At 31.5% G+C, this 15,801-nt stretch overlaps 1 protein-coding gene across 6 annotated transcripts in view; it reads left to right on the top strand.

The window, feature by feature from the left end:
* LOC145296850 (mutS protein homolog 5-like) overlaps nt 1-15,801 on the top strand; it is a 1,881,756-nt gene that overhangs the window by 1,622,193 nt on the left and 243,762 nt on the right. For 5 of the 6 annotated variants that reach the window (XM_080142982.1, XM_080142983.1, XM_080142984.1 and 2 more), the window contains one exon: nt 9,476-9,538. The exons of the other annotated variant lie outside the window; for it this stretch is intronic. In XM_080142982.1, the coding sequence (XP_079999108.1) occupies nt 9,476-9,538 (63 nt within the window). The remainder of the gene's footprint in view (nt 1-9,475; nt 9,539-15,801) is intronic. 6 annotated transcript variants of the gene reach the window in all.

Genomic DNA, 15,801 nt, shown 5'->3' with positions numbered 1-15,801 from the left:
TTCCTGCTGCCTGCTTCCCTGGCTGTACTGATATGCAGAAGTTTAAATGTAACATAAGCAAATATCTTGTTAATCTTTCCTAGACATGGCCCCAAATTTTACCCCCCTTACGCCCAAGTGACGATATGCTTTGTAAGAGGTGAACACGAGTAAAAAAAAATTTATAAACATATTCCATTACCTAACCTTACATAGATAGAAGTGATACTTAGAATGTGTTAAAATTAGGCACCGCCAAAAATGGCCAAAAAATCAAGTTGTTGTTGTTTTTTAAAACGAAATTACATTTATTAAAATCCATTATTTCTGAGTAACTTTTTTTTTCCAGAAAGATAAAACCCTGACTTTTATCATATAGAAAACAGAATAATGTAAAACTTTTCTACTATTTTTAATTAAATTTTAAATGTTAAATTTTCCAAAAAAGTTAACAATTGACATTTTTGTCTTGCACAAAAAACATACATAAATATTTTTTAAAAAAGGTTTTTGAAATTCATTTATTTATTTGTTGTCTAACTAAGATTTAGGATGATTTTCTATGAGAATATGCAAAAATATTATAATATAAGTACCTGGATTTCAAATAATTTCACTTATTTATATAGGTAACCAGTTACTTCGCGTCGATCTAGAGTCTAGATCGATACTGTTTACGTTTGTATTTGATAAAAAGCAAACTATGGAAGACCAAACAGGCCAAAAAAACTTATTTTTCAGTAACGAAAATTTCAATGTATTATTAACGCTGAGGCTGGCCAGTACCAGATGGGTGACCATTTGTATGAGTTTGGTTTTTAATGTGTATGTGTGTGGGGGCCAGGCTCCCCAAAATGGGAGAGGGGCAATTTAAAGCAGAATAAAAAAAAATTATTTCAGCACGTTTGGTCCACCGTAGTCGAAAGGCGGCAAACGTTTTCAAACGGGATCGAAAAAATGATGCTATTTTTAACACAAAGGGCACAATATTTATCGAATTTTTTTTTTGTATCGATTCTTCAAAGCATGCCCTGTTTAATAATGGTCATGCATTATTCGGCTCGCTAAAAAAAAATTGTTAATTTATTTATCAAAGATTTTAAAATGGCTTTTTTCGTATGAATATTAAAAAATTTTTTTTTGTTTTGCTTAACTTAAATTAATTATTTTACTTAACATATTCACCGAATTTCACACTTCAAAACTCAAAAGCGGGATAATTAAACACAATCGAAGTTCTGATATTCAGACGTCAAAATAAGGTATGCAAACAATTTTTTTTTTTTTTTAATCTATATTTCTGTCCCTTAGAACAACACAATATATTGTGTTCAGTTTCAGATGATTATTTTAAGCATATTTGTACCACCTCAAAACAAGGGGGGGGGGTTGTAAGTAAAAAAAAATATATATATAAATATCGTTTATGAAAAATAAGTACACTGTTATAAAGTTCATTCTTCTCTTAATAATCGCTGAAAATTTCGTATTGATCGGATAATTACCTGATTTTTGGTAGATTTTTAAAAAGACGGTCCGTCAAAAAGTACTTACCTGCCCCCCCCCCCCGTTTTGGCAGTGCCTAGTTAAAATTGAACTTCTATGTCAAAATTGAATATATTGCGGCCATTTTCTTTTTGGTAACTTGTTATTCTTAGATTACTGACGAGTATGTTTTAACTTCTTAATCTTTTAATTTTAAATTTAAAAAAATCTTTTATGAAATTAATAAACGACTCAAAATAGTGTAGAAAACGAATACTAACATATTAGTCTTACCTTGATATCCATCATACTAAGATATTTATGACCATATTTTTAACTTGTGAAGGAACACACCATTAACTTCAAAATACTTTGGAAGATTAAATTTTCAGTCAATTATGTTTACTTTCATTAGCTGTTTTTTTGTTATTTTTTAGTCCATAGTGTTAATGTTAAGTTATTTAAAAAGGTTTAACTTCCTGCATTTGCTTTCCTATAACAAATTAACGCATCACACAAAGAATGGGAATATGGCTACACACTGGCTCATATAACGAATGGTGCACCTTCTCCAAATTATATTGCCTCTAGTAATATCACCAAGTGAGATACTTCATCTGACTAGAATCCGGACCTGGAATTCGGTAAGACCAAGAAACCACAATAAAATATCCTATAGCATACTAACTTGTCAGTTGGGAAGCGGAAGATAAATATTATTTACTTTACTAATTCAACGGTTGTAAGTTAAAGGAAAACTTTAATCAAACATTGGGATAGCTATATATTTGTGCCTAAACCTAAACGTAGATTCCATGAACAAAGTTTCTTTAGAACTGCACACCCGTGGAACTCTCTTCCGTTTTTCTGCTTTCCAGCTGACTACAATATGGTCGTCTTCAAGCCCAACGTAAAGTTCTTTAAGTAATCCAATTTACCAAATTTCCACTACTAACGATTACTATATTGTACCATTGACTACTGTACACTATTTAACCCTTATCCTCGAGTGGCCGCTGAGCCTTGATAAGTGGTGACTTCTTTGTAAAAAAAAAAAAATCTCATATAGAGATCATTTTAGCCTCAGGAAGGGACCTGTTGATTCATGAGAAGTAAAAAAAAAGATATAATGTAGCAATATTTAAGGTTAAGAACAGTATTTTCACTGCTATTAAAATCACTATTAAAAAAAAAAAGACGCTGACAACAATAAAAGTAAATAGAAAATTAAATGAATTGTCATCAAAACAAACAAAATATAAGTTATCTACATGATCAGTTGATGTATGCATAATATAAAGGGATCGGAGATTTGGCCCACCATAGCACTATATGGTTTTTCTACATACATACAAGGTGTCGTTCAGATAATAAAAAATGCTATTTGGACAAATTTTTATGTTGCATATAATTAAAAATAAACATCGGCTTTGAACAGATGGAAACAACTTTAATACCTTTGTGTATATTCTATATTTAGAATATGATTTGAAAATAATTTAAATCATTAAACACACACACACACACACACACACATATATATATATGTAAGACATCTCTCCTGTGTGTGTGAATTTGTTCCCTATGAAATCTGAAATGGTTGGGTTGATTTTTTTAAATTTTACATGAATGTACTTTATGTGTCTGTGAGTGTTCTTAGGTTTTCTATTGGAATGCCTCCAATAAGTATCGATAATCGAAAAAATCTGATTAAAGAAGGAACATTATTTTGATAAAAATTAACACCCTTTTGCAGCCTAACATCACAAGTTCATTTAATAAGTTTTATCACCACAAAAGCAGAAGAGCCTGGCATATAAAATCAACAGTAGGTTTTCTGAAAAGGCAAGAGCACATTCAAAATGAATGTTTCTGTTTAGAGTACAACTAGGTGTATCAGAATTTTGGGGGAATTTTTGACACCGTTAACACAAAACTGCGAATAAACTATAAAAAGAAACTCGTAATTTCTCTATTTAAAGTGGGTTGTTTATTTTCTTTATGGGATATACTTCCAAAATAAAGTTGTTTAAAAAAAATAATAGAAATATTATTTTTTATTTTTTAAAAAACAGTGTTTACAAAGTGCCGGCGCGCCTTCATGCAACCATTTTTTTAAATAATGAAATCAATTGAATTTTACGAGTTAAATATTTTTTCAATTTTTAAACTTTAAAAATCTATAAAAATTTTTCTATTGGTTCAATTTTTACGATATTTTCAGGGTCTATGTGAAATTTTATGCTCTTTCCAATAAACCGAATATAATATTTTAGACAAACGTTTTTTTTATTCACTCCCTCCCCATTTTGCAATGTCTATTAGAATTTAAAAAAATTATTTTACTCACCAAAGTTTTATATATCACAAATTGAAGATAAAAGATCAATAAATAAAATACTGTTTTTTTTGGGGGGGGGGGGAATTAACCTGTAAGGTCTCAAGTGTAAAACCTTTTTTTTTTTTTTTTTTTAAACACGTTGATTTTTTTTTTTTATTTTAAGTGACAGTTAAATTTTCAAGTAAATATTGGACGCTTACGACTATATATATATGGTGAATTCTCTGATCGAAGACGATGAATGAGGGTTCAGTATGCAATCTTCAGCAGCTCCCAAGATCTGTGACACCACATGCGTAATTGCAATCCTGTAGACGTCCGGCACACTCCTCCGCAGATGGTGAACTTTCGTATGCTCGTAGGTCAAAGATGCCTTCTCGAATAAATATATATATATATATATAATATATATATATATATATATATATATATATATATATATATATATATATATATATATATTATATAATATATAATATATATATATATATATATATATATTATATAATATATAATATATATATATATATATATATATATTATATTATATATAATATATATAATATATATATATATATATAATATAAAGCTGAATGTGTGTGTGTGTTTGTGTGTCTCTGGTTACGAATAGGTTCCTATATGGTTGACTGTTTTAAAATACTGATTACATATAATGATAGAAGATGTATCGAGACACAGGAATAGGTATGTTTGATCTAGCAGAATGGTGGTTCATTAAAGTTGTGGGGTCTGCGTTCGCACCTGGTCCACAAAGTATGGAAATAAAAAATTAAAAAATTAAAAAAAAAAAAACCGTTTACAAGTGTTTTTGATATAGATGTACATAATACTTTGATAAGTATGTTTTAACTTAAATAGGGATGGTATCATAAAATTGTGGGGTCTGCGTTCACGCCTGGCCTCCATAGAATGGAAATAGGCACAGACTTTAATAAAGACTTTTCATATCTATCGGTGTAAGTATACCTTAATAATTATGTTTCAGTTTGAAGAAATATGGTATAATAAAATTATGGGGTGTTCGTTCGCACCTGACCTCCATAGAATGGAAATATGTCACAAAGTTTAACAAGGGTTTTTTTTTTTATATAGATCCACAGAATATTGTGATAAGTGTTTCAGTGTGAACAGGTATAGTATAATAAATTATGGGGTCTATCTATTTTATTTTTTACTTTCATCATATTTTGCTTTGGTTTTGATACCCCCAAATTCGAAGCTATCTCTTTACAACCCTTCCTTTTCATAACCTATCATACTTTCATAAATCAGAGTCCATTTTCTGTAGGCTGTTTTTGAACCCAGTCAACGACGGGTACTTTTGCTAGTATATATATATATATATATATATATATATATATATATATATATATAACTAGCATATAAAAAACCCCCAAAAAACTTAACCTAGATTTAAAACAGGTCAAGACACTGGATATCTATGCTAAATTGTGCACACAAAGGAACGGGTCAACCGGAGGTCAACTGGGCCTTTGTCCTGTAAGTGCCTGCTCATTGGTTGATTAGGAAGAATGCGGTGGATACTAGAAAGCTGATTGGCTAACTAAAAACTCAATAGAAGGTGCGCATATAAAAATGCGAGACAACCACAAAATTCTTGCATAAGCCTGAAGAATCCTAGAGTGAATGAAACGCGGAATATTCAGTGTAGCTTAATCGCCACATATAGTTTATAACTTACTAACTAGCTCTACCTACGTATTGAGCACAGTTGAAGTAAATACTTAATGTTCATGCATAAATTTATACTTTTGTATATTTATTTATGTGAGTAAATGAAGTAGTTATATATATATATTCAATTTTATTATGTTTTTGTTTTACTGAAGATGTGGTCCTACCAGATACCAGTGATTTATGCATTATTTTGAAACTTCAACCGAGAAATCTGTTTAAGATTCTAACTATCCATTTTAATGCACTTGGTTCACCAGATATATTTGCTAGATAGCTTTTAAAATTCTTTTTTATTACTGTGCTTGCTCTTTTGCTCTTTACTTTAGCTGGAATTTTCTAAAATTTCAGCTTTGTTTTATTAGTAGGAATTATGTACTCATAGTTGATGGTTTTTTCCAACTATTTCCTGTTATATATTCCAAGTATTAGCTACTACCCTAAATTTTCAACTTTTTACAGATGTGTGGTGTGTCTTTTAAATTTATTGTTGTGTATTTGGTGTTAGTTTTTAAGAATTACTCCATGTTGTGAACTGGTAAGTGTATAGAAGAAAGACATAACTCTGTATTTACTGGGAGCAAAGTATATTGAACAGAAATATAAATACAATAAATAAAGGGTTTGGTTATTACGCCAGTTCGACTGCCAAGTGTCTATGACTCATGCATAACTTTTGTATAATGCCGATAGACATATTCGCCTGGTTTTTATAGTAAATGGAAGAGTTCATTATCATCTGTAAGGTGGGCACCACAATACTTTACATATTTGATTTTATAAACCTTTTTAATAAGATAAATAGCTCACTTGACCATATTGCTTTCCTTTTATGACTTTCAGTTTAACTTTCCACATCCTCTAACATTTCCTTGATCATAGCTTATCTACATACCTATTTTGGTTGAAATTCATTCCATACTTTTTTTCGTCTATAAAAGACAGACAAATAAAGATACAGATTCAGAGGCTCTTCATTTTATTTCTATAGATCTTTATTTGTTTTGTTTTTATATCATGTTAGTATACTTTTAGTATCACCACCGCCATCATAATAATAACGGGACATTTAGGCAGTTAAAAATGGGCAAAAGTTATAAGCGGTGACTTAAAATGTGTGCTTTATGGCAAATTGATGGTTGAATATGGTTACATTTGTGCTCATTTTTGCATCAAACACTAATTCCTATTAATTCCTAGCTGTGCATCGAATGGATGGATACCATAAGACTTAGTTTGCCGCATCTTTTAAAAAATGTCCATACAAAATTTCTGTCAAGTCGTCCCAGTAGTTTCTGAGAAAACTTCTAGAGTAAATGTGAGATTATCATGACTAATTCCTATTAATCCCTAACTTTGCATTGAATGAATACCATAATACTTAGTTTGTTGCACCTTCTTATAACAAAGGTCCATACAAAATTTCAGGCAGATTGTTTCAGTAGTTTCCTAGAAAAAATGAAAAGAACAGATATCGACAGACTAAGAGAATAATAATAATAATAATAATAATAATAATAATATGTTAGTGACCTTCTCTTTTAAAGGAAAAGAAAATGAAATCAGACCCTATATGCTAACCACTACGTTGTGACAAGCATAGGAAAACCTGATTTCTCCATTTCCTTAGTGTAGCAATGAAAATGTCAAATATATAACTACCCCACCCAATGCCGACCTCACTTTGGAGGATCCAGGTCAAAAGTCAATGAGATGTATAACATTTTAGGCAAGGTTGATATTTAAATATTGCTTGTTTGCTCTTTATATTTGCATTGAACATAATCAGTCACACTTTCAGGCTTCCTGCTACGGAACTACCATTTTGCCTTTCTCTCTTGTTTACCCTTTGAATAAATGCATGAAAAGAAACAGTCTGTAAATTCTTGAAGAGCATCAATTTGGATAATCCTGTTTTATGTAAAATTATGGATTTCATGCTGACCAATTTCTGATGGCTTCAACCCCCCCGCAATATATATTCAATCAATTCTATTAATATTCAATTTCATTTTTAAAATGGTTCTGTAAACCAGGATTGGTTGTTTTTCGGCAACTAGCAGAGATATCCAGTTATGCCCAGATGGACGAATAACATAAAACTGCAGCATTAGTTTCATTATCAGATAAATTCAGTCTATTTGTCCAAACAACTATCTTTGTTTTCGCAACCAAAAACAAAAAGCAAGGGAGATTACTCTATAACCTTATCACAAAAGAATAGAACTCTTATATCTTAATACAAGGTAGATAACTTAACAAGATGGATGCCATTAAAATTTCAAAGTCCTTTTTACATCAGTCTGTATAACTCAGTATATATATATATATATATATATATATATATATATATATATATATATATATATATATATAGGACTATCCACTTATTAAGTGTTTCCTTTTCAGATTAAATGTTTTTAAAACTTTTTCAAAGTGTTTTTTAACATGTTTTATTAACTATTTGCTCTTATATATATATTAGCACTGAACTTTGTTTTATAATGATTTTTTATATTTTTAAATTTACAGTGTTTTTCAGTGTAAAAATATTGGATCTCTAATGTACCAGCATTATCTCTACACAAATAAATGAGCACATTAATAACAGTCTCCATTTAGTCTTTTGAAGACCAAGATCAATAAGCATCTTGTGTCTTTTTTTTTTTTTTTTACGAAGGAATCACCACTTATCAAAGCCTGGAGGCAACTCAAGTATAAGGGTTAATGAGTGTACAGTAGTCAATAGGGCAATATCATAGCAATCATTAGTAGTGGAAATTTGGTAAATTGGATTACTTAGGGGGACGGTTCATCAAGAACTTGTTCACGTTGAACTTGAAGATGATCATTGAAAAGCAGGGAAATGGAAGAGTTCCACAGGCAGTTCTAAGAAAGAAACTTTGTTCATGGAATCTACATTTAGGTTTAGGCACAGATAAAGAATAAGGGAGATTATTGATAGTGGTTTCAGAGACGAGTGTTTTTCATGAAAGTTTGGCTAGAGGGAACCATAGATTGGAGCTCAGACGAGCACTTGTCATGAAAATAATAATAAAGCAGAGACAGGTTTGCAACATCTCTTCTGTGGGAAACAAGTTGCAGGGAAGACGAAGGGGCATCCCCTACTAGGCTTCAAAGTCTTTTTTGAACTCTGTCAAAGCAAGATAAGCTGTTTCTAGCAGCTCCTGCCCAGATGTGACCACAGTACTCCATCCTTGGATGTACCTGGCTTTTATACAAGTAGAGAATTGCATCAACAGTGAGATATTTACTGGAGTGGTAGGATCCTACCATTTTCTAGCGACCTTGACAACAGATTTGATGTATGTGTTCCATTTCAGATCTGGAGTATAGGTCAGACCCAAAAGCTTGTCAAAACATGGAGCCTTCTCAAGATGGGAGCCATTCATTTCAATTGAAGCCAGACAGTGATCAGAGCATTAATGATGTAAAGATAGAAGCTTTGTTTTAGATGCATTAAAAGTAACCAGTCACCTCTTTGTCCATTGTACCACATCCTCAAAATCAGAGAATCAGAGAGAACTTGGTCATTTATGATCTTTGAAGTGTTGCCATAGATGATAGTGTCGCCAAAATGATGTCTATGAATGATCTTAGGATGTAATTTGGAAGATCATTGATGTAGATCAGGAAGAGAGTCTTGCCCAGGATGGACCCCTGAGGACTCCAGCATTAATACTCTGAGCTTTTGATTTCTTTGCCTCTATCACCGATATTCGTCATCATAGCTCAACAATGAATGAAAGAACAATGTTTAAAACTTACTGAAGAATGTTGGAGTTGACTGAAATATTTGATTTATATTGTTTTCACTTATAGAAAAATAATTTGTTTAGCATCAAATTTCGTTTTAAAAATGATTTCTTATATTAACTGAATTTGTTTATCTAATCTTGGGCGCCTTTTTTCATTCTTTAAATCCTTTTCCAGCGTATCCTATCTCGTATGATGCAATCCCAGGCCTCCATTGGTGACTGGCAAGCTCTTTACAAGGTAACTAAATTTATGCGATGTTTTATATTTTTCATACCAAGAACATATCAGTATCTTCAATTTGTTATAATGATGATTTGCTGTCAATTGGCCTTCGGGACAAGATCAAAGTGTAGTATCTGTTCTTCAGATGCTGCACTTCAATTTCTTGTTCTCTGTCAGTGGAGGAGAAATCCTTCACGACTGAGACAATTTTTATTTTTGTTCCTTTTCTCCACGTTAAAAAACGACCCTGGTGTCTAACTCTGTCCCGGGGGGGGGGGGCATTGTAAATAGAAATTAGCAAAATATCATCACATCTCAAAAAAATCATTCTCAAATTTTTTTTTTATTATTCTGTAACATTTGAAATTAGTATCTTGTTAGTTATATACATTTTTAACTCGATCTTAACATCGCAGGATTAGCAGTGTCAGAAATTTCGTGAAAATAGTGAATAATTCCACCCCATCTTTCCAAGCTTATAACTCCTCGAAAAATGTAATTCAAGCCCTAATTTTTTTTTTCAATTAAAGGAGTAAGGACCAAGGTTTTATTTAAAAAAAAAAAAAAACAAAACAATGTGTTTTTTTTTTTTTTAAAAGGTTTTAAACTTCGGACTTTACAGGTAAATTTCTAAAAAACTGATTTTTTTTTTTGTTTTAAATTTGAATATATTATTTATTGACCTTTTCTCTTCAATTTGTGATATATAAACCTATTAAACATAAATTAATTATTTACTTTTTAATAGACATTTCAAAATGAGAGGCGTAAATTATTCGACCCCCTATCTTTCTAAGCTTATAACTCCTCGAAAAATGTAATTCAAGCCCTAATTTTTTTTTCAATTAAAGGAGCAAGGACCAAGGTTTCATTAAAAAAAAAAAAAAAGACAAAAAGAAAAAATGTGTTCTTATAAAATAAGGTTTTAAACTTCGGACTTTACAGGTAAATTTCTAAAAAACTGATTTTTTTTTTTGTTTTAAATTTGAATATATTATTTATTGACCTTTTCTCTTCAATTTGTGATATATAAACCTATTAAACATAAATTAATTATTTACTTTTTAATAGACATTTCAAAATGGGGGGGGCGTGAAAATGGGGGGCGTGAAAATGGGGGGGCGTGAATTTAAAAAAAACGTTTGTCTAAAATATTATATTCGGTTTATTGGAAAGAACATAAAATTTCACATTGACCCTGAAAATATCGTAAAAATAGAATCAATAGAAAAATTTTGATAGATTTTTAAAATTTAAAAATTTAAAAATATTGAGTTTAAAAATTGAAAAATATTGAGTTCGGAAAATTCATTACTGTTTTAAAAAAAAAATAAAAATATTTTTATTACTTTTAAAACAACTGTAATAGTTTATTTTGGAAGTATAATCCATAAAGAAAATAAATAACCCACTTTTAACAGAGAAATTACGAGATTTTTATATTGTATTCGCAGTTTCGTGTTAGGGGTGTCAAAAATTCCTACAAAAATTCTGATACTGCTATCGCAGGATATAAACAAATATATATATATATATATATATATATATATATATATATATATATATATATATATATATATATATATAGATTGATCGATGGCTTTTATGTGTGTATGTATATGTTTATATGAGTTATGTCTTTAAATAAATTTAATCTTTTAATTTCTATATTATCTATATAATTCTAATATTAAAAATCTCTTCATATATCCATTTTTATCTCTATTACTTTATTATAATTCCTAAGTAATTATATTTGATTTTATTTATATCATATTTTATCTGAGTAAATCGAACTTACACAAATTTTTATTAACTGCTCGAAATGAAAGTTTTCCATCCCCCACCCCTATATTAATTTAAAAAAAACAAAAAAAAAACAGAGTTCATAGTTTCTACTTAAATTCTGATACGTGCAAAGTTTTTTATGACACGCGTATTTAAAGCTTAAACTTTAAATAAAGTTTGACCTAAATTTACCCCCCCCCCGCTCCTAACATAGATTCCTGTTATCAACGGCTTTGCTGTGTAAGCCTTCTCGGACCTTTTCTCTTTTTTCCCCCCTTTCCTTTTTCTTTTTTTAAATTAGTTTCTTTCTTTCCTCTTCATCAGGTAAGATTAACTTGTAAAAACTGAATGATCGGTCCTTTATTTATGGATCCATATCTGTTGGGACAGACTTGTGGTGGACTGATGGATATATTATACATATCCCCCAGTCGTACAAGATAAGAGAAATGGGAGAAATGAATTGCTTTGAGGAAGGAACGAACAACGCGTTTACTTGAATTAAACGAACTAGTATTTATTTCGTGAAGAAACAAATGAAAGAAAAGGGTACCGCACGTGTTCATGTCCGCGTTCGTCTCTCGCTGTTTACTGGTGAGAAGGAAAGTCTATTGTCATAGAAAGAGAGAAAATGAGAAAAAGTCAATCCAGTTCGGTGTGCGTCTCTCGCTATTAGCTGGTGAGGAGGAAAGTCTATTGTAGTAAAGAGAGAGAATGAGAAAAAGTCAATCCAGGCCATGGAGATAGAAAACGTATAAAGTGTACATACTGTCTGTTAGCTCGTGTCCCATACATAGTATCAGGGGACGTGACGCGCACGAGCGTGTGCCTCCCGAAAGGGAGGCGGTTGGTTAGCCGAACCTCTCAGCTCGAGAGCTGGTCCGAAAAAGGAAGATGCTGCTTATTGCTCTTGCTTTTATAATTGTTTCCGGTGGTATTTTGCGCATGTGTGGATTTCCTTTGAAAGGGGAAGTGACGTTGTCCTTGTGTGCGCGTGTATGTGTGTACATTAGTGTGTGTGTGTATACACGTGAATGTGAGTGTATATATGCGAACATGAATATATGTACGTGTGTGGACGTGCGCATGTATGTTTGTGTGCACGTATGTATATGACAAGTAATATAGCTTGAGATGTGAATGCATGTTTTTGTGTGAGACTAGAAAAGGCTCCTACAGACTGGAAAAAATTTTGTCTGTTTTTCACCAAATGGAAGCTTATTGAGCTCGGAGATTTATGTGATCTGAATTTATATGCATATTTGGACTATGTATATTACATCTAGTTTTTCCTTTATACATATTTATGTTAAATGCACAATAATATAATACTTTTCTATAATTTTTAATAGACTTTTAAGTTTTAAATTTAAAAAAAACAAAAAAAACAAAAAAAAAACGCGTCTAACCCAGTCTTCACAGAATGTAAATAAAACATAAATATTTTTTAAAAAAGGTTTTTGAATCAATTAAACCAACTTTTTTATGTCTAAATAAAATTTACTATGATTGGCTATAAGAATATGCAAAAATATTAGAATATAATTTCCTTATAGTTTAATACATTCAAATAATTCCAATTTTTATCATGAACTCATACATTTTACCTACCGCCGCCATCTTGGATTTTAGGTATGGGATCCTAGTCACATCTAAATATTTATTTAAACATTTTCATGACTTTTAATGTAACTAGACAGGCAAATACATTTTTTTTAAATAATTGAATTAAATTATTATTACAAACGCCATTTATAGTGAAATCTTATTTTTAGCTTTATAATTTTTTTCTGTCAAAATAATTGATCAACCAAATTTTAAATTTTTCCTAATACTTTACTAAAAGTAAAGAAAAACTGCTTTTTTCTATTTCCATATCAAACATAAATTTTTGGCATTATATTTCTCAGTTTTAATATCACTTTTAATCAGTTTTTAATTTCATGATTAAAATCATTTTTCATTTCTTATTTTCTAATTATTATAGTTAATTTTCAAAAAGGGAGGTAACAACTTTTGTAAACCGTAATGGGCTACCATATCTTGAAAAAATCCCATGTAAAACGACACTTACCGATATAATTAATGCTTATAATTTTTACACCCTGGTTTTTTTTTGTTTTTTTTTGTAATATCGATTCTTTAAAGCATTCTTTATGTACTGGTACATGGAAAGTTTACACATTCTAAAATTAAATTTTTAATTTATTTTTAAAGATTTAAAAATATGCATATTTTAGCGTTTTTGTAAAAAAATATATTTTTTTTATCCTCATTTGAAAGATACTAATTATTGATAATATATTCAGTAAATCTCACACTTCAAAACGCATAAGATAAAAAATAAAAATTAAACACATTCAAATTTCGGATTTAAATCCTCGATATTGAAAGCACCCTGTGAATATTTTTTTTTCTACACTCATTCGCCCTCCTACCATAAAATGAGTGTGTACTTAATGAATCGCTTGGACTTTAAGGGGTCGAACAAGGGACAAATGCGTTCCATGTTTAAAAAAAAAATCTGTCCTCTATAGTATCAGACCTAATGGAATGGTTAATTGTCGGTATAGACCGCTTTATTCCCTTCAAAAAATTTAAGCAAAAACCTAACAGCCAGCTGTGGTTCTGTCCAGAATGTGATGCTGCCATTGCACACAGAAATCACTTTTTCCATTGTTTCCAACATAATAGATGTACTGAGACTAAAGCAGCTTTCAGAACTGCCAGCAACCACTGTAAAAAAGTAATAAAGAAAGCAAGAGTTGTATGCTCAGTCCATTAAGTCCAAAATAGCTGAGCTGCAGCTCGGTCCCACCAGTTTTGGCATATCACAAACAGGGTCCTGAACAGAAACATGTACTCTATCCTAATCATCATCTATGAACCTGAGATAATCTCGTTAGCATCAGACAAAACCAAACTCTTTGCCAAGAATTTTTCAGCTAATTCTACCCTATGCAACCAAGCCCCCCCCCATATTTCCTCTTGTATCTGAAAACACACTATGCGACATACAAATATTTGTGCATGATATTGCCAAGCTAATCAAAAACCTTGATTCCAGTAAAGCAACTGGCTCTGATGGCATTCCAATCATAGTGCTGGAAAAGCTTCAACCAGAACTAGTTGCTTCCCAACACCCTGGAAAACCTCATCACTATGCCCCATATTTAAGAATTCATATGATCGGTCATCTCCCTCTCACTACAGACCAATGAGTCTCCTGTGCATCATTAGTAAATTGCTGGAATCTGTGTTAAATAGGGAAGTAATCAACCACCTCAGCAAAAATAACCTTCTTAGTGACATACAATATAGTTTCTGTTCTGCTAGATCTACAACAGATATGCTAACGGTTATATCATAGGATTAGTGAATTTCTCAATGGAGGCTTTCTTTTCTAGGGTCACTGCTCTTGACATATCAAAACCTTTGATAGGGTATTGCGTCTATTCCACAAGATCTCCAGCTATGAGTAGTGGTTGATGGACAGAAATCAGAAGCTCAGAGTATTAATGCTGGAGTCCCTCAGGGGTCCATCCCGAGTCCAACTCTCTTCCTGATCTACATCAATGATCTTCTAAATCACATCCTAAGATCATTTGTAGACATTTATGCTGACGACACTATCATCTATGGCAACACATCAAAGGCCGTAAATGACCAATTTCTCTCTGATTCTCTCTCCTCTGATCTTGAGCATGTGGTACAATGGACAAAGAGGTGGCTGATTACTTTTAATGCATTTAAAACCAAGCTTCTATCTTTACATCATTGTCTGGCATAAATTATATCATCAACACTTTGATCTCCGTCTAGCATTAATTATATCATCAACACTCTGATCCCCATCTGCCATTAATTATATCATCAACACTTTGATCTCCGTCTAGCATTAATTATATCATCAACACTCTGATCCCCGTCTGGCATAAATTATATCATCAACACTTTGATCTCCGTCTAACATTAATTATATCATCAACACTCTGATCCCCGTCTAGCATTAATTATATCATCAACACTTTGATCTCCGTCTAGCATTAATTATATCATCAACACTCTGATCCCCGTCTGGCATTAATTATATCATCAACACTCTGATCCCCGTCTGGCATTAATTATATCATCAACACTCTGATCCCCATCTGGAAATGAATGGCTTTTGTTTTAGGGAAGCTCCATGTTTTGACAAGCTTCTTTACTTCTGATCTGAAATAGAACACTTACATGAAATCCGTTGCTAAAAGGCTGCTGGGAAAATGGTGGAATACTTCTACTGCTCCAGTAGATATCTCACTGCTGATGCAATTCTCTACTTGTATAAGAGCCAGATACGTCCAAGGATGGAGTACTGTTTCTACATCTGGGCAGGAGCTGCTAGAAGCAGCTTATCCTGCCTTGACAGAGTTCAAAATAGACTTCATAGCCTAATGGGGGATGCCCTTTTCTCTTCCCTGCAACCTCTTTTTCACAGAAGAGACGTT

This window comes from Euprymna scolopes, chromosome 17 (genome assembly GCF_053919585.1).
Source record: "Euprymna scolopes isolate OS-2025 chromosome 17, ASM5391958v1, whole genome shotgun sequence".
NCBI classification, from domain to species: Eukaryota; Metazoa; Mollusca; class Cephalopoda; order Sepiida; family Sepiolidae; genus Euprymna; species Euprymna scolopes.
The sequence above is the reverse complement of the archived record's forward strand: the minus strand, read 5'-3'. Positions and strand labels throughout refer to the sequence as shown.